General features: G+C 34.4%; 1 protein-coding gene across 3 annotated transcripts in view; it reads right to left on the bottom strand.

The window, feature by feature from the left end:
* Positions 1–24423, bottom strand: part of PPFIA2 (PTPRF interacting protein alpha 2) — a 301840-nt gene that overhangs the window by 81881 nt on the left and 195536 nt on the right. For 2 of the 3 annotated variants that reach the window (XM_061992698.1, XM_061992867.1), the window contains exons 3-4: positions 23430–23594; positions 15514–15588 (exon numbers count right to left, since the gene is read on the bottom strand). In XM_061992698.1, the coding sequence (XP_061848682.1) occupies positions 15514–15588; positions 23430–23594 (240 nt within the window). The remainder of the gene's footprint in view (positions 1–15513; positions 15589–23429; positions 23595–24423) is intronic. The other variant, XM_061992783.1, reaches the window with a different exon arrangement.

The raw sequence follows: 24423 nt of genomic DNA, 5'->3' as shown, positions 1-24423 counted from the left end.
AGAAATGCATTCTCTGTTATTTGAGCAGGGGTCTGCCCAAGTAAAATCTCTGAGGATCCAGGTTTTGCCTGGACATGTTCCTATGTGACCTGATCTAGGTAAACCTGCTTCTGCAGGGGGGTTGGAACAGATGATCTCTAAAGGTCCCTTCTAACCCTACCATTCTAAGATTCTATGATTTGTAATTTCTTAGCAGATTCCTCCAGTCTACAAAGTTAATAAAGTTTACAAAACAAAGGCAAAACAAATTGTCATAGAGGCATCTGAAAGGTTTCCAGCTTATACCCCTCGTCTCACTGTTTTGCAAGCACTTGAAGCCTCATGATTGCCAAATTATAGCAATTCCAGCATAAGATAGTACACATTTACCTGCATATCTTTTCATATATATTCACACCACTGAATAAATCACTGAAAAGTTTGCATGACAGACCAGTTGAAAAATCATGATCAAGAACATTGTACAAGTGTTATAATGTGATGGTTTAGGAGTAGGTATAATTGTATGAAAAAACATGCTTAAAATATACATCCTGAAGAACTGGGGAAAACTCCTACATTCACATATGAGTATTGCACATGTCTCTTTGTATTTCTATTTGTTTATGTTGTATTATGTGTTTTGGAATGAGGTAAAAAAACTAGTCAGGAAAGGCAAAATTATGACAAGGCACTTTTTGTCACTATAAATCATATTTTGCGTGAAAGAAACCACTTCTAAATTACATCAAGCCGTCACTTTTTGCAGGATCTCAGAGGAAGTCTTACACATGTCAAGCTACAGAGTCTTCCAGTAAATAGCACAGAAGTGGATGCAGCCACAGGCCCTGCAGGACACTGATTGGATCACAAGCTCTTGTGGTGAGAAGCAGAGGTGTCAACCAAGTGCCATCTGATCTTCAAGAGGCACACTTGGAGCACTACAAAAAGATCTCAGGATTAGCAGCTTGATTGCACTGCAACACGACCTATTTGAATTCAATACATAAAGCAGTGCACCAGCTTATGTAGTTTTTCAGATATCAGCCTGACACCTGCCATTTAAACTCTCTCAAGACATCCTTTTCCCCCAAAAAAGTAACCAACATGACAGAATCAACTCTATTTAGTCATCTACTAATGATGACTTTCTTAGCCTGTCATAATAATCAACAATGTTGTAAATATTTCTAGCAATCAATGGTATTAAGTCGTAAAATCTGATTGGCTTATATTTTCCACGTTGATCAAAGGAAGAGCTCAAATAGACAGCTTGCCTCATGTTTGAATAACAGTGATAAAACATGTATTAGTGGGATGGTCCATTATAAGACCACCAAAGTATTCCTGAAAGCTCAGTGGGAGGAGCAAGGTGTGTGCCTCAGCAGACTTCTCAACATTCTTTACTAGACAGCAGAGGAGGGAAGTCTAAGATTCACAAACTTGTCTAATAATGTAAATTCACTCTCATGAGATGAGATAAAGAAGGATTTAAGAGAAAGTTTGTTTTGTTTTGTTTTTCCCAACAGACAAGCAAACACAGGATTTTGGAGTTATCCATGTATAAAACAAAATCAATAAATACACATGGAAAAGTGAGGTGCTGGCTTGCAGTGGGGAATTTTTCATCCAGAATCGTAGCTAAAATCTCAGTAGGTTTCGGTATCATGATCAAACGAACCACATAGAATTGATGACTGGCTATATATATAGCATTTGTGAGAATGAATGCAAGATGCTCCTCAAGCTATCGTAAATGCACACTGTGACCTCATAAACCAAATTTCTCATAAATCCACACAGCCTTTTAAGAGACAAAAATGAGTCTCCCTGAAGGTAGCTTTAGTGCTGACATGCTTTAGCTTTTCCATTCAGCAATGCAGCTTTGCAACCAGTTATATCTAAAAGTGCAAATATGGACTTACAGCTTTATTTTCTCAACAAGTGAAGTGGAGTTAAAAATCACTATTGACTGCACAGCATTGTAATCAACATTAGTCACACTTTGAGTGAACAAAAATAAGTTTGGAAGGTGAGGAACGAAACCTTCAGTGCTAACTACACACTTTGGGTTCATTTGGGGTGAAAGAAAATACCATAGTTTTGGGTTTTGTTTTAACAGCATTCACATTTAACTATTTAAACTAAAAAAAAAAACAACAACAGACAAATTTGTAGGTAGGACTTTTGTAGCACTCTGAAAATTCACTTGGAATCTTGGAAAGTGTTCATGTTTGACTGATAACTTCAGTTAGCTTTATTTTATATTTGCTTCCATTGAATTTTTTTGCTACTTAAGTGCTCATATTTCCAGAAACTTTATGCAATTGAGCCCTTTAAAATGTGTCTTGACATGTCAAGAAAAAGATTACTTTATTCAAAGAAAAAATCTGTGGGAGTTATGAGTAATATATATTTTCAACTTTTTAACATAAATTCTTCTCTTCCTTTTTGAGACTGTTGACCTTTCCTTAATGTTGCTGTTTAACTTTCATTGCTATGGAGAAATACTAAGGGGAAATCATCCTTGTGAGGGAGTCTTTATAAGCCTTGGAGATTACACAGTAGTAGGCCTAATGGAAACAAATCTTGTGCATTTGTGCTATATGGAGACAAATAAGTGGAAACTGAAAAACAATTTCTACACTCTTGTGCCTTAATGGCCAAAAATTTTTGCCTTATGATTGCTAGGGATCCAGAATTTGATAATACTCTTCATAAAAGAAAGTGCATTCAGATTTACAACAGTTTTTAAGCTGATCAGAGGAGTGTTGTAAAAGACAGTTGACTTTAAAATTCAGAGGGTCTTCTACCTTGTGGTGAAAGTGGGGGGTAGTACAGTGAGCTCCAGTCCTTGGTTACAGTTCTTTTATGGTTTAAATCTTTACCTTCTACACTTCAAGTTCTGTCAAATAAATCTAAAACATCTTGCTTCTGCAGCTTCTGACATGCCTTAATTATTTTATTCTTATAATCTTGATGCAAGCACTGCTTTCTATAACCCTGCTTGTATGATAGCTAGCACATTCAGACTCTGCTACCATGTTCCTGAAGCGAAAATAGTGAATGACAACATGCCGAGATGACTGCAGATGCTTTGAATCTGTGGCAGATTCATACTTTGAACTAGAAATCATGAAAATCCTAAGCACATATATGATCTTTTACTGTTGGTGGTTTGTGACAGCTATTGACAGGTCCTGGTTATCAGTGTTTTATTGACACGCCTACAAAGGTCACTTCTGTTTGTGACAAGGAGACTGTGGTCCAGGAGTAGCCTACAGCTGTGACACTCAGCTGGCTGCAGCAGGGAACTGCTTGAGAGACCTACTGTCATCCATTTACACTATCAGTGAGCCCTCATTCCTGGATCAGCAGTCATTTTTATACTTTAAATGTAATAACAGTAACATTTTAGTCTGGTAATTAGGCGATAGGATTTACTAGTCCTTGTCACTTTATTATGAATTCTGAACCAAATTAAGTGTTACTGTGTAAATAACTATCTTGTGTTATTCCATGTAGTCTAAAGCATACACCACTTATTTCTGTGGTGTACTGGCAACACTTTGTAAACAGAATAGGAGTAATTTAAAGCAATTGTGCAGTTGCTATTATGAAAAAGTGTTCCTGTCAAGATTTCTCACAGAAGATTACCAGGTACGTTTCAGTACATTTTCTTCAGAAACCTTTATCTAAATAAACAAAAATGTATTACTTTTAATTTGCCACAAAAAATTGTATGAAATATGCCACCATGAAAGAACCACCTTTTACAGAGACTAGCACAATAGAAAAATAATACCAAATATCAATTACATAGTTGCATTATAGTGTGTATTTGACATCTGCTGACTAATTAATCTTGCTTCACTTTTTCTAAGCAAGCTCAACAATATAGTAGGAAAATTATTATTCTTTCATTATTACTCTCACAAAGACAGCAGTAATGTAACCAAACCAGGATACAGTTGGTATACTGTTGGTACTACAGGGTCTGATTTCTGTCTGGCCAGAGCTGAGGACAGAATTGGCAGAAATATTATGATTGGTTGTGGAGGCTCCTTCTCTGGAGACATTCAAAACCCACCTGGACAAACTTCTGTGTGACCTAATCTAGCAGGTCCTGCTCTGGCAGGAGGGTTGGACTAGATGATCTTTCAAGGTTCCTTTCAACCCTTAAGATTCCATGATTCTGTGATTCAGTGATTCAGTGTTTTCTACAATATAGGAGCTATTTAAATATATCTATAGTGTGGAGGTACATACATATGAGATACACAGGATAATATATACAAATACTTTTATTTATGTAATTATATATACTCTATGTATCTATATTTCTGCATTAAAAAATGTTTTTAGTATCCAAGACACTGATGAAAAATTAAATCACATGCCTCTAGGGTTTTATGAAGTTTCTCTTAGTATACATACATTTAATTGAAATCTACCTATGCTTAAGGTATATGATTTGAAAAACCCTGCTCACGTTAAAATTGTTTAGTTATTTGCATCATAAACCCATTTCCCTCTTCTGATTACATTAATATATTTCCCTCTGAGTAAAACCAGTCTTCCCCAAAAGAAATTTAGTACTCTTTGTCTGTATATTGTCACCTAGAGACTTTGAGATTGTTCAGGTTTATTTTACTGCACACATCTGTTATGAAAATACCACTATTCTGCAGTTGGTTTTATTAAATTTTCTTAAGCAATGTATCTGTATTAAAATCACCATCTGTATTGCTGATTGTACAAAACACAAATACAACAGATGGATAGGATCTGAATAAAAACCCAGAAAGGAAATGAACCTTACCTGAGAACTATAATTAAAGAATATCCCGATTCACAGGCAGAAATGGAAGAAATTATAACTTAAATCTAACTTCCAATGTGTCGAAATCAAAGCACAGTCGAGTCTGTATTTCAAATATTTAATGAAATGTATCCCCTCAGTTTTAGTCATGATCTTATTACTTTTCAATTACATTCTTACTAGGAGTCTTTTTTTGTTATTTTTCCAGTGAAAATTAGGGATATGGCCCTCAAATACATATTTTTATATTTTTTTTTAACAATAGAGAAAATTCTTCATAAGTGGAACTTCTAAAATAATGTTTTTATTCTAGGATTGCTGTGGAAAAGAACCTAAATTATGCCTATTTTCTAATGCAAAGGAATTATACATCTTATTCATTTTTTCCCTTCTCTTTTTGTAGCCATGCTTCTGCAAGCAAGCTGGATTATTTCTTATGGATTTTACCAAGTAATACAAGACATTATAGCTCCTCTTAGAATAATACCATCTATATATTGATAAACCTTATTAATATTAATGAAGATTACTTAATATTTCCTAGTGCTGCCATTTTCCAATCAGGATCCCAAAGGAATATGAGTATGTGATTTTGTCCCATCAAAGATTAAATATTTTTTACATTTTTGGATCCCAAGTAAAAAGATTTATATATTTATTTCTACTACAAACATATGATGGGAACTTGTTTGCACTTAATTAAAAAATCCAGATTTTAAATATCTCCTGACATGATTACTTTGGTAAACATTTACCAAGATACATCTATCCTTTGCATATGCTGAGCGCTATCTCTGTTCCTATTTTTCACTAAAGTATTTTATCACTAAGCATATTTATCAGCCTTAGCAGACCAGTGGCAAAATGTCAAGAAATTTCTTATTTTGTCTATCAGTAACCAATATGAATCAATTTGTCACCCTTGTAGACCTTGCTCTGAGTATTGAAAAAGGAGGGCCAAGGCAGAACTCTGAATAGCAAATTACTCTTGATTGATTTTATTGCTAACACTGCACACAGACATCAGTTTTTATCGTCTTGCTAGTTTACATTATGAGTTTGCAGAAGACTCTTAGAGCTACATGTGCACTGTTGGGTTGAGGTGATCTGTTATGAAAACACAAATGATACATTTTCTGGTTCATATCTTAATGTAAATATTCATTAGTAAACATGAACTCATCAAAGCTTAAAGTTGATTTCATTTATTGACTCGTCATTAATTTAAATCTTTTATCCAAATGCAGCATGTAAGGCCTATTTATACATTAAAACTTGATTATGGAGAATAACAGCCATGAAACATAACACTGTAATCTTGTTATACTATTTAAAATCTGATTTGAGAGTTAGTGGATGTAAATGTTCTTAACAAATCATGCTCCATTTAACTAATAATCACAAAATTGTGTAATCATTACAAAGAAGCACATTAAACAACTTTTACAACAATATATTGTTCCAGCAGATTAAAACCAAAGGATAATGGGTATGTGTTTTGCATTTTCATCAAAATGAATGCACAAGAAGATTGGTAACAATAAAGAATCAATAAGAATGCTTCTTGCAGTGAAATTATCTAAATCTGCATTAACATCTCATTTGACAAATGTCAAATGATCCTGAAGCTGATACAGACAGAAAGATAATCAGCTACATTCTTCAATCTGAATTTAAACCTCCAATGCAGGATAAAATTTCAAAGCTTATGAATTCCAAAATAACAAATTCAAGAGAAGCGGTGTATTCTTTCTGATGTCTCACAAAAAGCACTCTATGTATACTGTGAGCAAATTAATCATTACACATTACAATTTTTGCTTGTATACTTTGTACAAGCAATAGTGAGCTTCACAATGCAAATCAGCTAAGCATATCTTTACATATATGTAAATATAGATAAATATATTTTTTACGTTATCAAGTTTATGTGTTTAAAGTAAAGCATTTGCTAACGTAGGCCGGTGAGAGTTGTATTCTATTAATCTATTAAGCTCCCTAAACAGGCTACCAAATATGTGACATTAAATCCAAGCTAAAATTATCCCAGTGTCTAATCTCATGCTGACTGCAAACGATCCCTAAGGCAACCACATACAAATAACCTTCCAGTTTTATTAACCTCCTGGAGTTCTCAGATGTGTAGACAAACGATTGTGAAATACTCTCAGCCACATATCTGGCTCCTGCCAATCCTATGTTATTCTCTCATCTTCTGTTTCCTGGCTGTCATCCCATAGCCTTTCTCCCTTTTTCTACTTTGGCTGAGGAATATGTGGTCATTAAGAAATCCACAAAATCTGTGCTAGAGACTCAGAGATTTCCTATTCTGTAATTCACTGGAATAAAGTAGAGGAAATATCAGAAGACCCATTTATCACTCTCTGAGACATTTTCAGCTTCATAGCTCTATGTCATATACTGATATATTTGTTTGCTGCTGTGCAGAAATGTCAGGCATGTTCTGTGATTGCTATATACTGATGAATATAAAACATTGTAGAGACTTCCAAAGTAATAACTGAAATTACAGACTCCACAAATTTACTGATGAATACAAAACATTGGACAGACTCCCAATATAAAAACTCAACCTCATGAGATCCAGAAAACAAAAACATTCCACACACACTGATTAATTTTAGATCAGAAGTGTTATGTAGTTAGCCCTGAATGTTTTGTCCTACAGTTATTTAAGCTCAGGGCCTTATGGAGGGCACTGTTGTTCCCTCCCTCTCTGCAGCACCAGCCTCTCTTCCATTATAAACAGGGATGGAGTTGGTGTGAGGACATGAACCTGGTATTTAACTCATAGGCATGGAGTTATGATGTGTTGAGCACGCTAGGATTTATGCAGTGCTCCAGGATTTATACGTACTAGGACAACTGTGTAGCAGGTTGGGCATCTGAGTAGATACCACTACAACCTTCAGCTGCCAAAAATCAACGTATAAGATTTAGCCAAGTTAATCTATCAATACTTATGAAGTCGATCATAGCATCCATGAATCCTATTGGATTGCATCCTACTTTTTCTGCTTTAGGAATACTTAGTCACCGCAGTTAAAACAATCTCAATGTTTCACGAGCAAGAATATTCAAAAAGGACCATGTTAGCCTGAGTACTCTAAGTGATACTCACAGAGCTCCTATGGTAGTGAAAATGACTGTCACATCTATTGTACAGGTCACAATGCTACCTTGGCTCTGCAGTTGTATGAACAACAGACACTAAAAGGCAAATCTGTACTATCAATGCCAAGGAGCAGAAACATAGACTCATAGAAGTTTTAATATATTTTTTTAAACAAAATAGAGTCCTGGTCATCTACAGGAGCTCTGTTGGGAGTGAAGTAATGCTATAATAATCCATATATCCTGATGGGAGTCACACATAAGTGCTGAGAAGCTACTAATGTTATTGCTAAGCTGCTCTGCACCATTTTTGAATGATCGTGGACTACAGGTGAGGTCCCTGAGGACTGGAGGAAGGCCAATATCACTACAGTCTTCAAACAGGGCAAAGATGAGGACACGAGAAACTACAGGCCTGTCAGACTCACCTCCATCCCTGGAAAGGTGATGGAACATCTCATCCTGGATGAAGGGGGAGTCAACACAGATTTAACAAGGGAAAAACCTGCTTGACCAACCTGATAGTCTTCTATGATGGTATAAGTGGCTGGATGGATGATGGGACAGCAGTGGATGTCAGCCGCCTTGACTTCAAGCAAGGCCTTTGACACTGTCTCCCATAACATCCTCATAGGAAACCTCAGGAAACATGGGTTGGATGAGTGAACAGTGAGGTGGAACGAGAACTGGCTGAATGACAGAGCCCAGAGGGCGGCAATAGAAGATGCTGAGTCTAGTTAGAGGCCTGTGGCCAGTGGAGTTCCACAGGGATTGATTCTGGGGCCAGTCTTCCTCAACAACCTGGATGAGGGGACAGAGTGTACCCTCAGCAAGTTCACTGATGACACCAAACTGGGAGGGCTGGCTGATTCCCCAGAAGACTGTGCTGCCATTCAGCAGGATCTTGACTTGCTTGAGTCCTGTGCCTGAGGAGGAAGAAACTCATGCATCAGTACAGGCTGGGGATTGACCTGCTGGAGAGCAGCTCTGTGGAGAGGAACATGGGAGTTCTTGTTGGTAACAAAATAAACATGAGCCAGCAATGTGCCCTCGTGGCCAAGAAAGCCAAGGGCATTTTGGGGTGTATTAAGAAGAGTGTGGTCAGTGGGTCAAAGGAGGTTCTCCTCCCCCTCTACTCTGCCCTCATCTGGAGTACTGTGCCCATTTATGGGGTCCTCAGCTCAAGAGGGACAAGGAACTTCTGGAGAGAGTCCAGCACAGGGCAACTAAGATGACCAAGGGACTGAAGCATCTTTCCTATGAGGAAAGGCTACGGGATCTGGCACTGTTTAGCCTAGAAAAAAGAAGACTGTGAGGGGACTTCATCAACACTTATAAGTACTTAAACTATGAACATCAGAAAGATAGGGCGATATTTTTTTCTACAATGTCCAACAACAAGAACAGGGCAAAGCACATAAGCTGAAACGCAAAAAGTTCCACTTAAGGGTGAGGGAGCACTGGTGCAGGCTGCCCAGGGAGGTTTCTGATTCTTCTTTTCCAGAGGTTTTTAAAACTCACCTGGATGTGTTCCTGAGTTACCTGATCTGGGTGGATCTGTTTTAGCAGTAGGGTTGGACTAGATAACCTCTAGAAGTCTCTTCCAACCTCTACCATCTATGATTCTATGATTTTATGATCATAGTAGAATGTGCAAAAAAAGCATTTCAATATAACCGTTAAAGATAGATTATATTACTATTGAATGTACCAATTAATTTCCGCAGTACTTTATTTTTCAGTTAAGATTAGGGCACATTTTCTGTGCAAATAGAAATATAGTCTCACCTCAAAGGAAAAAGTCTGAAGACTGTATTATACAAATAAGAATTACATTTAAACAAAATAGTACAAATATTTGTCAAAGATTTCTTAGTTTTTTTTTTTTTAATTATTTGGACTAAAGCTTTGGAAAGAAGAAAAGATGTGAAGAAGTAAAAATTTGTCCTCTCTTGTTTAGCAATAACCAGTAGTGAAAGCAATAGGAAAAATGTTTAAGGAATGATATAGAGAAGTGTTAATAAAAACTTTTCTAATACTTTGGTAAAGGGAAGCAACAGATGAGAAAACACTGCAAAGCCAAGAGGGGAAACTGGATTTTGGAACTCATACAGTAAGAACTAAAATGAGTGACATCACTGAAAACTTTTAGGTCAGCATGAGATCATAAAAGCTAAGCTAAGCCTCTCTCAGCTTTCAGAAATAGTGAATAAGCAGAAACTCAGCAGATTCAGCAGATAGAAGATGTGGTCAGAGCAACAAGGTAGGAAGATCTACACAGATTCTTGCAGGAAATATTCACATTAAATTGTTGTATGGTACTGAATTTCATAGGTACCTGTGTAGTGTACTAAAGGAAGATTACATTTTTTTATTAAAGTAGTAGCAGTAATTTTTTTTCAGAATGAGCATCCTAGAAATGTATTTTAAAACACACACATGTGCACAAAAATATACTGGATCAGGTTTATTCTTATCTTGATGAAGATGCCAATGTTATGGAGTGTTTGTGTTGCAAGGTTTAGAGGAAACTGGAAATTTTTAATAACCAGTCACCATTTATTGAGAGATAAACCCAAAGCATAAAACCACACATATTTCTAATAATGGAGGATCAAGGTTTCAATAAGTCAAATGTTTAACAGACAAAAAATGAAGCAAATTCAAAAAGATTTGCTAAATATATTTCAAACAGCTAGCTCTCTACTCTTTTCATGTAGATTTAAACAATTGTTTCATGGATGCACAGCAGCTTTGAGAGAACATTAAAGAAAATTAGTAAACCACAGCTTTACATAGCTTTTTTACCTTTTGCCATGCTTCTGTAAGTATATCTTTAAAAAGTTGAGATTTTTCTTTCCTCCAGGAAGTGCAGTTAACAGCTTATAGCAGTTTCAGAGTAATGTATGTATGCTTCTTAATACACAGGGATATGCCATAGCAGTGAATTAAGGGATGCAATAGGTTTCAGTCTGTTTTGTAAAACTAAACTCTGCTCCTCAGCAATAAATCTAGCATTCACTTTAGCCACAAATCTTTATGTAGCAAATCCCATAAAAAATTACAAGTAAATAAAAGAGAGAAGTATTAGCAATGGCACAAGGTTCGAAGAAAAACATCAGAATTGCAGCAGAGATGCCTAGTAGCCTGGATCTATCATTTCAGTGGAAGAATCTCCTTCCTTAACAACAGTGCCATTCTAAAGCACTGTAATCCATTCATATTTGGGATTTCAGAATATTTGGAAGATTTTTTTAAAAGTAACAATCATCTTCCCAACATGACATTGAAAGGAGAGAATATATACAAGTTGCCAAGATTTTATTAGAAATACTAATCACTCTAGTTTGTGAAGGAATAAGAATCCTCTCCATTCACCTATGTTTTCCCTTAAGAAGCTCTCCACAAACACATGAGCGTAGACCATGCACCCTTTCTGTTAATCAGGCAGTCTTACAAAGTGGTTACTTCTAAAGAATATATCGGAGGCATTTCAATTACTGGGTTGCTAATAGTAGAGTATGCTCAACTCATAAAAAGATCTACATCACTAAGAAAAATTATAAAAGGGGAAAACAAATCTACAAGGATATTTATATTTTTTATGACAAAACTAAATTATGTGCAAAACCATTATCTGTTATCACTGTAGAAAATGTGTATTCTTTTTATTAATCAAAACTGGAAGATCTTTTCTCTGTGGTAGAATTTTATAGAAATTATGCTGAGAAAACACTTGTGTGAGCAGAATAGTGATCTTTATCTCAAATATGTCAACACAAATTAATATTCTTAAGTGATTACCTGAAAAATATAATTTTAGACCTATTCTGCCTCGAACTGATAGAAAAATGATTTTGATGGCAATGCAAAGATCAGCCCTGCTGACATGAAATAGCCATAGTAATTTAAGTGACTACTTCTCTTACTTATTTCTTTTTGACTTTGTAAATGCATAAGGCATTGAAGAATGTAGTGCTGCTGGAGTAATTCTCTCTTCAGTCACCATGCCACTCATCCTAATTCAAATGAGTACAGAAGAAATTAATGCTGTGGAGTATGGAGTATGAAAAACATCTACAAAAAAAATCATCACTTTGCTTCATTACCTCATTTAAAACCTAAGGGCAACAATAACTTTTTGCAGAGTTAACATTTAACTAGATGGCTAAGGTTAAAGGCAGAATGAAAAGCAATTATACAGTATATAAAGATTACATTTCAAACCAAGATATTTTTAATTATGTGCAACTTTGCAGAAAAGATATAATTTGGCACAATTACATAGACATTTAAAATTAAAGTTCAGGCCTCAAAGAAGGTCTCTCCAGAGTTAGACCTGTGTAAATTTAGAGCATGAAAAAAATAATTTGTAGGAGAGAGTTTACAAAGCAGTAACTTTCAGTTACACCGTTCTGAGAAAATACGGTAAAATGAGGTATTATAGATGAAGGCTGTTTCAGATTTTTTTGCAAAATGTATACTTGAAATCATCAGAAATAGGTATAAGATATTTAACTGGCCTTTTTTTCAGAGAAAAAAAAAAGGCACTGAATTTCACCTGTTTTCATCCAGAGATTTGATGTCCATAATTTCTGACTTTTGGATTGATGAGACTGTGTATATTATACATTCAAGAAATACACATGCTATTTTTCTCAGCAAACTATTCCTTTAATATCATTTCTACTGAAAAAATAACTTTGCATTATATTTACATATGTAAGCTAATTAGTTAGGCAATTAACACAGTATTTGAAAGTGCTCTTGTGAAGTGGCTACATTTTCTAGTACTTCACATATAGAATATAATCAATCATAAGTCGCAAATAAATCTCTTTGGGGATGTAAATCATCCATGAGTGCTTTCATGGAAGCTATAAAATACGGCATTAGGGTACATGAATGACTAAACTCTCAGTAAGAAACTCACTGAGCAAATAAGAGAATGCATGCAGTTATAATCAGCAGAGTTCTAAAGTCCAAAACTCAACACAGGATGATTTTACAAGGACTGGATAAATGTTTAAGATGGGCAGGAGGAAATGAATGTGCAAAGTCAGCATAACCATTTTTTCCCAGTACAGTATAAACCATGTAAAAAGCTTTATTTTACATTTTTTAGTGGGCGGATATTTGTTGAGAGTTCTGGGAATCAGTGAAATCTGTTAAGGAAAATTGCAGTAGTTGTCATTTAACACCCCACTTTGCAGCACAAATGGATTTAAAAGCGTCACCATGGGCCATATTCTATAATCTATGTATCCTTTCCCACTAGAGCTTGAGTTCCTGATGATATGTGATGCTAATGAAATATCTTAGACTGTTATTTGCACATGCTGTGGTTTAGCATACTTTAACAAAGACTCACTCATAACGCTAATAAGAGAATCTCAAAAGCTGTGGAACAAAAGTGGTTATCTTGTCAGTAATTTCAATATTACAGTTAATTTCTATGCATATCATAAATGACAAAACTGGGAAGTGAAATTCACATTCCACTTCCCTTGCAAATGAGACTCATTCTTCTCAAATTACTCTGTAATAAGGAAGCTGGTTAGCAGAACCTTATTGGAATTTGAAAATGTTCGTATACTCACTGGAAAACGTCACCTTTGCCTTCAAAATATTCATAGACACTATTGTATCACTGAGCTTTGGTATTGGATGTACCACTTGCAGCTTGTCTAATTGCTAACTGCAAATTATAACCTTTGGTGACAAAACTATTGGGAGAGACCACAGGTTATGTAGAACCAGATGAAAACTAATATAATTTTAAAAGCACTTGAGGGGTAAGAAAATGTATCTATGTTTTATCCCTTCTGGTGCATTCACTGTGGAATCTAGTATAAAAACAGTCTCATGTAGTGCAGTTCTCTAATTAATTTTGTCTCATTTAAATAACTGTGTGAACATTATCTGAACTCTTGTTCAAATGCATTAACTGTTTAAAAATAATCCACTCATTCTACTCCACATCTCTTTCCATCTAGCCTTTTTAAAATTATTTACTTGAGTTTCCTTTATTCAGCTTTAAAAGTTCTAGGAAACTAGAATAACATTATTCAGGTTGTGTTAATGGTTGTGTTATGCCTGGTTTTCCATGTCCTTCTAAATGTTTTTTTTTTTTTTTTTAGTTTTATGTAGACACAAAGTTTTTACTACAATTGTAAGAATCTGGGACAAGAAAGACTAAGAAAGTCCTATTTCAATTTAATTTAATTGTATTTGTTTTTGCTCCTTTTGCTCAAATAACAAGGCAATACTCTAAAGACCTGGTCCCATGCCCAGTGAAGTGAACTTGGATTTGATTGGATCATGAATGGGAGGGATTAGAGGAGTGTGATGCATCTCAGTTGGCTTAACGAACCAAAAGGACTGCTTTCTATTTAATAAATACTTGTGCAAATAAAAGATTATGCAACAAAGTGTAACTAAATAATTCTGTATTCTGGACATTATGAAATGGAAGAATAAAAGAGGGATTTTATTTTTGCAGACAAAGTGCAGTTACTTCAGAGAATGAAGGGACAACTCAAAATATGTAATTCCTAGTTTATAAAAGGAAGTACAGATATTTTAATTGCAGTTACTATTTTTAAGAAGCTACTTTAAGAAAGTAGTTTTCTAGCTTAATATTTGAAAAAAAAACCCTTTAGGAAGCTCTGTTTTGCATTATCACACATTATTTGGTAGTATTTTAACTTTGAAGCTTTTTTCAGTTTCTGTCTTAAACCTGAATTTAATTAACACAGTCCAAAATAGCTTTAATCCAACTCTAGTGCTTGTCTAATTTATTTCTACAGTATGAGAAGCACATGTGAGGTGGAGATTCATAACATGATGGGAATGGTAAAGTCAACAGTAGACTACATTATTTGAACATCTCTCTGGGGTGCAAAATTCCTTTCTATGTGTGTATATGGTTGTGTGTGCAATACAATTACTCACTACTATTCACTCTTTCAAGCAAGAGAGAATAGTCTACAAACTACCATACAACAAAAAAAATCTCTTGTCCAAATTCACAGTAGCTCCATTTTCCTAATGGAACCACAATTTACAGTGATACACTACAATTAAAAGAGAAGAGACAAACTTAAATTTCAAGGTCATCCATAATCCTTCTTCCAGCAATGTCAACATTTAAGTAATGTGTATATTTTTATATATATAAATATATATATATATATATAGATATAGATATAGATATATATAGATATATCTCTTTACTTAATTTTACGGTAAAATGTAAATTCAGGTTATTAAATTGTTTATAGTATCTGATATGCACTGGTTCACTCCTTTTTCACATGCAATAAAAAAATTTCAGAATCAGTCACTAGCTCTTGGATTTTGGCTTGCTCTCAAGGGAACAGAAGAAAGGAATAAATTAGTAAATAGAAGGTTGTATTACTCTTACAACCACCTTAAACAATCCTCACTAGGCAGCTTAGTGTGAATGTAATTTATCCTTTTTTTTTTGACAGTTTTAAGAAAAGTGACAGGGAACACATGGGACAAGATTATTAAAGAAATTGAACCTCAAAAGGGGAGAAAGTGTTTTATGTTACCTCCTGGTTAGCAGCAGCTAGTTCTTCTTCCAGTGCAGAGACTCTTTCTAAAGAAACCCTCAGTCGTTCCCTTACCTAGAAGAAAAATCAAAATATGTGCAGTAACGTAATTTCTATCAGTCTTTAAAGATTATAATCTGCCATATGCACTACTGATGCCCTACCGGTCCTGCGTTTGCAGGCATGTGTGTTACCTCCTTTCATGAGACATACTGTGTAGTAAACATTTAGACCTCACTATAGAAAGACTTAACCCATGAAAATGGTTGTCAAACTTTAAAGACCACATTGCTGTTCCACAGGTTACCTATAATTTTATGAAATACACAGCAAATGCAAATATTGTAAGACCACATGAAGCATTAAAATAAAACTTTGATTGCAAGCATCTTTTACAAAGGATAAGGGAAAAATATTTGCAGTTGTTTTAAGTCCACTACATGGAAGACAAGCGATTAGTTCAAATTAATTGAATGCAATAAATTCATTGAAAAAAATAACCTCCAGCATTGCCTTGAGACACACATACTAAAGAGTTTTTATATCACCATGCTGTTTCTTTGGCTTTTGTAGAAAGTCATAAACTAGATATACTCTCATAAGTAGAAAAGACTACTGTGTTTGTACCAGTTTCATAGATGATCTATTGCATTCTAAGGATGTCTATGTTCTACTTAGTTCTTATTACTATTGTAACTATTAATTAATATTAATTATTATTAAAATAATAATTTACTACCTCTGAAGACATATTTACTGTTGCCTGAGTGTTCTGGCTTAGAGTCATCTCAGGTAGCAACAGACAACCTAAGCTGGCAATGTAGTCATCAGATATGATCAAAAGCAAATCGGACCTAACGTGGTCTTCAGTGCTGTTGGTAGGTGAATCACTCTTCTGACTATGAAAGGAGCCGACAGCAATGCCTTCTCTAACCTAGACAGCTTCATTAGACACCTCGCATTTAATGACTTTACAACCTGCCTAATCAGTCAGCATGCAGGATATATTTCTATACATGTTCCAGCTACACTGCGGCAATGCGTTTCCAGATGATAATCTAAGGATGTTTAAGGCTATTGGCTATATTTGTAAGGAAAGTTAGTATATTCTACTAGACCAAGAGATGCCTCTGGAAAACAAAGCAAAACAAAATCCCATCTTTCATGTACAGTGGAACATTGTATATTTTCATGTATATACAACTGTTTTCACACCCTTGTCAAACACTGGAGATCCCTGAAATGGTTGTGTATGTCCCAATACTTTCATACTTTCTTTTTTCCAGTGATACCTCTTAGTCTAATAAATATTACTTTTCCTTACATACTTTATTTTCCATTACTACTTATAGAAGTAAAAATTTGCAAATGGACTCACTGTATCCGAGGAACAGCTTAGACTTTAGATTAAACTACTTTCTAAGAAATGGAAATATAGTTGCTTATGTAGTACTTTTGTTTTTTTGGTCCTCTCGACATACTTTAGCTTTATTAAAAGAAACAAAACTTGAAAATATATTTCGTGTATTCATGTAAAGTATTTGAATGCTTTCAGATAACTACAGTTTTACTATACAATAAACAATATTGTTGGCCCTAACAGAACAGAAATCACTAGTGCTTTCCTCAAAGGAGAAAAATAAATGTGAGTGAAGAGTATTGTGGTATGAGAAATACTAAGATGTTCACAAGATTAGAAAGAATCCTCAATTATTTGGCCCAATTTCTGATTTATTAATTTCTTTCTACTCCTTCAGCACTATAAGAATGAAAAAATTAAAACATTAGCATTCACAAAGATGAATATTGTAGCTTAAATTAATATTTTCTATAGGGTATAAAGATGTAATCAACAGTTGAGCTGCAGTAACTGACTGTGCCTGCTTCTCACCTGGTGCAAATGAAGTTTAAGGCACCTTGCAGTGGCAGTGACTAAGCCATCTCTGAGTGGCACTGATAAGAGTCAAAATTACTAGAAATTTTCAAGACTATTTCAACTACTTTCACACCTCAAAACATCAAAATTCAGTGAAAATATGCACTGGAACCTGAAATAGTTTAGATTTTTTTTTTTTTTTGTACTATTTTTCATCAAAGATGCATGTAAAATCTAATTATAAAGCTTACTTTCCAAAATGAGCTACATAATTCTTGGAAGATATCCTTATAAAGCTTCAGATTTATGGTAGCATATAAGCTACTGCCACAGTAATTTTATATCTTTTTTTTGTATTCAGTTCTAACACTCTTAGAATACACAAAATTAGTTTTAAACATTATATTTACTATTTCTAATTTACTCATAATTTCTAATTCTATTATTTCTTACTTAATTTGCTTTTCCTGTTTCCTATTTTTAAACTATATTTTACTGGAAAACCAGTTCTGTTTCTCCAGTTCCACCAGCTTCCAAGGGCCGCTCAACACTTTGCTTCCCTATGCAGATGGATGAAAAGTCCAAGGCAGTATGAGTCCACTACCCGGTACTCACATCTTTCCTCTCTTTCTACTCCTACTCTGCTCTCTGCCTTCCCTGAAGTTCTCCTAATTCCTCTGTGTCTAAAATTCTCTTTCTGTATTCTGCTTCACTAGCTACCACTGTCTTTTGCTGCCTCTCCATATCCTACCAATGAGTTTTAGTCCTGTCTTCAAGAGGCCCAATTTCAATCTCTATGACCACACTGGGAGTTGCCAGACAATAATTTCTGAATGGAAATCTCAGCATAGATGTAAATATACATGGAAAAATAAGAGTTATCTTTCTGACTTCAGTCCACCTGATTTTAAGTACAGCTGAAAAAAGATGATTGAGAGAAAATTTGTAATCCATCAAATCAGTAATTTTACTTTAAATTCTCTTAAGTTTCCTGAAACTTTCACGTGTTAAAATCGAAGTGTTTCAGAAATGAGAATGCATGTTTAAAAATATAAGTTGTCTAACATGGGCATCCATTTTGAATAGTGTTAGAATTTGCAAAGCAAGTAGGTCACATTGCTGAGAAGATCACTGCTCCACAGAGCTGAAATCAGAAAAGTTATCTTTCACTACACACTGGAAAAAATAGGCATTTATTACAAAGAAAAATTTGGAGGCAAATATTTTATGTGGCAGTTCAGAAAAAAAAATAAGTGGAAAAATAATGTCTTTATTCTGAATATCAAGCTATTCTATTCAAATCTATTTTTTAAATTCTTGGCCTATTGTCAGTAACATTGAATAGTATTAGTGTGACACAGAGAAATAGTTGGAAGTTGTTCCTTTTGCTTTGCTTTGTCTTGCCTGGCCTTACCTTGCCCTCCCTTTCTGTGTGCTCAGTTAATATGCTGCCTTTTTTATATTGACCTAACCAAAATTGCAACCTGATGGCCCTTACTTGTTCTCTGAAACATAAGAGCTGCTAAAAGAACTGAAAGCAACTCTGTCTTGGCACAGAAGACTTATTTTTTCCTTTTATTTGACCAGTGAACAGCTAATTCAGATTCAAATTTGCCATAGTGACCTTGGAAATGTTGTAATTAATTCTTCATGTTCAACATAGCAGCTGTGCAAGTTCAAGGAAATCTTTTATTATATCAGTGAAAAAAGGTTCTACATCAGTGCTGTAGTTCTACACCAGTACTTCATCTGAAGCAGAAATCTGCTCTAGTTTACAGAAACTGTAACTTTATTTCTCATTTTAATTTTCTTTCTCAGTCTTTGTTTTCAAAAGAAGCTTGAGGAGGAACGTTTGATCACTCACATCCCAGGAAAGAATACAGGCTACAAATGCCATACTAATGCATGTGGTATATACATGTTTTGAGAAAGATTTTACTCTGAGATATATTTACCAGTTAATAATGATATTAATGCTTTCCTGAACTTTGTAAGTTTGTATTGGATAACCCTTTAATCTTAAATATGGGCAACAGTCAAAGCCTCTGAAAAGCCATATACAAATGAATTGCACAAAATTTTGGATTCCTTCTTCAAATTTATGTTACAGCAAGCAAAACAAATAGAAGCATCTCTATTTCTCAGATGTGCAGGGAAGGATGTTCTTCCTAGTCACTATTTTCTTAGAGGAAAAGGAACTGGAACAAATGCAAACTTTTTTTATCTGACAATTGTTTGGGTTTTTTCATATGATGAATGAAAATTAATTATTAGAATATTACCTCATTTTTTCTGGAAGTCAAAGACAGTAAATGAGTAACTGGTTCATACAAATAAGAATTATTTTAGTGAGATTGTGTTTTTCACTTCAGAAATAATATACTACTTACATTTCAGGTGATTCTTCAATGTATTTCTGTATTTTGGGCACTAGATGAAGCTTAATTAAACATGATATGACTTATCAGATCTCTTCTGATCTACAGAACATGCTATAATTACAGATTTTTAAAGGTGCGATTCCCATTACAAGGCCCCAGACAGAGCAGAAAAGGGTTGCTTTCTTCGTGTTAGACAGTGTATCCAACATGTGCCCAGATGACTGGATATTCTTCTGGCTTCCAAATGCAACCACATTATCTTGAAATGTAACATAGTCAATGTCATGTTAGCACTGTTCTTGGTGGAAAATATCACCCATCTCTCTCAGTCTCCTAGCAACTGCTTCCCACTTTTTTCCTTGCTGTCAGATTCTTTCTTCATTCTCTCCATATCCACAGCCCACAAAGAGCTTTTACAAAAACCACTTGCCCATGCTAAAATTGAATTGCTTTTTGCTCAGGAACAGTCTATTGAATAAAGGCTTTCCTAGCCACCTGCTAATGCTTAAAAGATATTGATAATGTTGACAGAAAAAAGCTGTTTTCATTTTCAAGAATATTAGCTATACCTTTCTTCTGTGAATTAATCTTAAGAGATGCAGTGTTTTTTGAATCTTAGATAGGATAGCAACACCTGATTGTTGCTTTCCTCTGTGAAGATCAGCTGGACATTTCTGTATAAAAATTGTCAAAAAAAAGGGTTTGGAGAACAAGTTGCTTCAGTTTCTTCTTTCCAAATACATATTTTAATGTTGTATCCAAAGCAAAATGTCTACAGGAAAATAGGCATATTCAGACAGATATTAAAAGTCAATTATAGCTATAGATTGGTATAAATAAAGTGACCATTTTCCTAGCTTTTGTTCTTCCTGACCTACTATGTACTCAATGTTTACTCTAACCATGATGTTAATCTGAGCTATTATTTATAAACCTTATTGCTGTCTACAACTAGCTAACCAGAAGATTTGGAGAAAACAAAGCAATTGCTTCTTGAAGTTGCAGAGTACAAGGTCAAGGGGGAACAGGTGCAAAACTCAACAACAGAAACTCCAGCTAGATATTACAGAAATAAAACTACAACGAGGGTAGTGAAGCATCCAAATAGGTTTTCTCCCTGGCGATTTTCAGCAGTTGATCAGACAGGACCCTAAGCAACCTGAAACAGTTTGCCCTGCTTGGAGCAGGAGGTTGGGCCAGATGTACTCTAGGTGGTCCAACCTACATTATTCTACTAGTTTCTGAATAAGTTAACAGATTTTCATGGCTGGATTAATTTCTTATTTCTGAAGAGTCTAAAACAAATCCAACTCATATAATGTTTTCAAACAAAGTATAGAATAGATGATTTACATGCGATAAAAGTCTTTTAGCACGTTAGGGTGTATGTGGTCTTTATTCCTTCCATGATTTTTGAATAAAAATCCCAATAATACTGTCAATAATACGTGGAATAATGTGATAGCATTATGTTACCAGGTATCTGGATGATATATATAACATCTTTGACCTAATCCTTGTGAAGAGAGACATTGTAACATAAACATAGAATTTTATACAGGATTTGTACCTGAAAATAATGTGTGCTAGGTTTTTAAACAATTATTTAGAAATCATTTACTCCTTTGTTTCCTCAACTGATATTGAAATGTTTTATAATAAAACTATTAGTTACTATAAATATTAAAAAAAAAGATTCAATGCATAGATGAACAGCATATAGGTAAAAGTAATTCTGGCTAATTAATTTTAAAACCAGTTTTATAATGTAACCAATCTCCTGTTAATATGATTGCAGATGGCTGATTTTTCCACACTGATAACTATCACTGCCGCTGGGACAATGACTCATTATATACATAAAATGTGTGTACCTATGTCAATCCAAAAATTTTAAACAAACTGAACAGAGATTTTGTTACATTTAAAAAACCCCTAGAAGTAGAATTTTCAAAAATATAGGTAAAAATACCATATTTACCTTCATTCTATTTCTATAAAATTATTTTCAAAATGAGATTAAAATAAAACGCATGGTACTTAAACACTGAAACATTCACAAGGGAAAATGGGTAAGAAGTACATATTTGCTGAATAATCTGAACCTATTTAATGCTTAGATCTTATTACTTCTCATATTTTTCCAGCACAGTGTCAAAAAGTATAAAAGCAGGAGAGCTCCCTACTCTATGGTTTTATCAGTGTTTAAAGTGTTGGATAAAAGATCAAAGCTCAAACCATGAATCCTATCGATTCTCAAAAGACATATTTGATAACATGGGATTTAAAAAGTTTTAATGACATCCAAAAGCTTATTACAATTAATTGCTTACAGTGGCAAGTAGTCATTACATATTTTCTTTTCTCAAATTTCTCAAATATGCTTTCAAAATACGTAACTGAATAGAACACATAATTAAAGGGATATATCTAAACAGAAAAGAAGTTTTAATTTAGCATAAGTTCCTTAGATTCATTTAACTTTGAACCTGATGGTTAATCCAGTATGATTCACAATCCACAGTGTTTCACACCTTTATTACTGATGAGAAAAAAAGTATTACTATACAACTAGAGCTACATTTTTCACAAAGCTGTTTCTTTTAATAATATTTCCTTACATAGAGTCATCTTTCTGAGTACATTTCTGAAATTAAATTTATTACTGTGAGACACCACTGAAGTGGTTCTACACAGCACAGATCAACTGTGCAGTCAATGGTTTCAGATGCTGTGCTGCACAATGTCTCCACTGCTTACCCAACCATTTCAAACAGACAAGCAAGTCAGCCGCAGTGATGAGCTCAAGCAAATCATCCAAGACAGACTCCACAAAGTAGTAAGTTCTTTGCTCATGAGCAATGGTCCTCACATGCTCCCTGCATGTGTGGTTTTGAGGCACTTACTAATTCAGATACACCCTGTTCTGAGCATATTGTTTCTAGAAATGAACTGGATTTCTGAATTCATGTAAGCAATGCTCAAGATGATACCTCATAGTTGTACAAAGTTTCATTCACACAAGAGTCTTTCCATCACAGAACACCTAAGGAATCCAGAGGAAATACCTTCTTAATTAACATGACTAGTTTTTTGTCTTGATCCTGTAAGCCATTCTTTACCTCTAATAAAGAAAGATCTACTACTTTTAAGTTACCCTATCTGTAGAGGAAACACTGTGCTTATACAGTAAATTCTAAAAAGCATCTCTGAAACTTACAAGGCTTTCCTCCTAAAAATTTTTAAGAGCCAAGTTCTTCTGTGTAATTAGAAACATCTCATGCCACTTTTTTACTCTATGTGGTTTTAAAATTTGAGATACCTGCATTTCCTCAGAAACAATTTAAAAGCATACTGTACAGACAATAAACTCCATGGTGTTATCTTTATTTGGTGATAAATAGGAGAAGCATGTTTGGTAGGGGTAAGATATGTTTATTTTGAAGAGTCAGTACTGTTGTCTACAAAAGATAGCTGAAGGGACCTGAAGTGCATTACATCTATTCATTATGCATTTCTTTGGATTTCTGCAAAGGTTGTATGTACAGGATATATTCCAAGAAGTAAATAAAAAATACTGTTGCTCTGTTGCATAATGAGGCACAGTTCATTAGGCACGGTTAAGTAAGAAAAAGAGTGTATTTAGTTCCATACTATACCTTTTCATCCAAAGCCTTGTGGTGCTCAAACAGAGATTTCAGGGCTTTGAGGACCTCAACTTCACTGGAAACTCCCGAGGGAGACTGTGCTTGCCGTTTAACCACTGTCATCCTCAGTGACCTTTCGTGTCTTGACACAAGGCACTCCAAATGCTCCAGTAACAGCTATTGGATTTGATACAAAAGGTTATTATTTTTTTTTTAAATGCCATGGAAATTCTAACTATAAAGTGCATAGCACCGAATGACAATTTTCTTTGCAATCTCTAATAGGAGACACTTCTGGAATTATTCACAACACTTCACAATTCTAAATCAGATTGAATAAATAGAAAAATAAGAAATCTTCTCATCATTTTATTTAAAATTGCTATGAAAAATGAGAACAACAAATCACTCAGCATAGGGTCACTATTTAACTACTAATTTAACTATCAATTAAGTACATATTTACTATATTATTTGATCAGCATTAACAATAAAATAATAACCAAAGTGAGGCTAAAACATCATATCTGTAAAATAATCTGCAAATAACCTATAGTAAAAAACACATGATAATAATTTGTCATTCCTGCTCTGTAGATAAATCAAAGCTTAATACTATTTGGTGATGTATAATACTATATGGATGGTGATGTCCATACTTTCATAGGGCCACCGTTGTTGTTCTTACTGTCTGAATATAAAAGAGACTTGTTTAGCTGTAAGGTTAAAACAGGGTAGCTAAATCAATGAATCATAATGCATGTTAAATGTATTGTAATTATAATGTACAATTATGTCTAAGTCATTGAACTGGATATTTGAAAGTTACATGGATAATTGTTTATTATTTCTCCTTCAATGTTTCTTAACATAGCTACTTTTAGTAAAGATTTATCTGCAATCCATAGTTATTTTCAGTCGCATAATGACTTTTCTTGTTACATGAATTAATAGACACATAAGAGAAAACCCAGAGTGTAATCAGTTTATAGTTGTAATATTTTGC

Source organism: Colius striatus, chromosome 1, assembly GCF_028858725.1.
Source record: "Colius striatus isolate bColStr4 chromosome 1, bColStr4.1.hap1, whole genome shotgun sequence".
NCBI classification, from domain to species: domain Eukaryota; kingdom Metazoa; phylum Chordata; class Aves; order Coliiformes; family Coliidae; genus Colius; species Colius striatus.
This window is presented reverse-complemented; position numbering and strand designations above follow the sequence as displayed.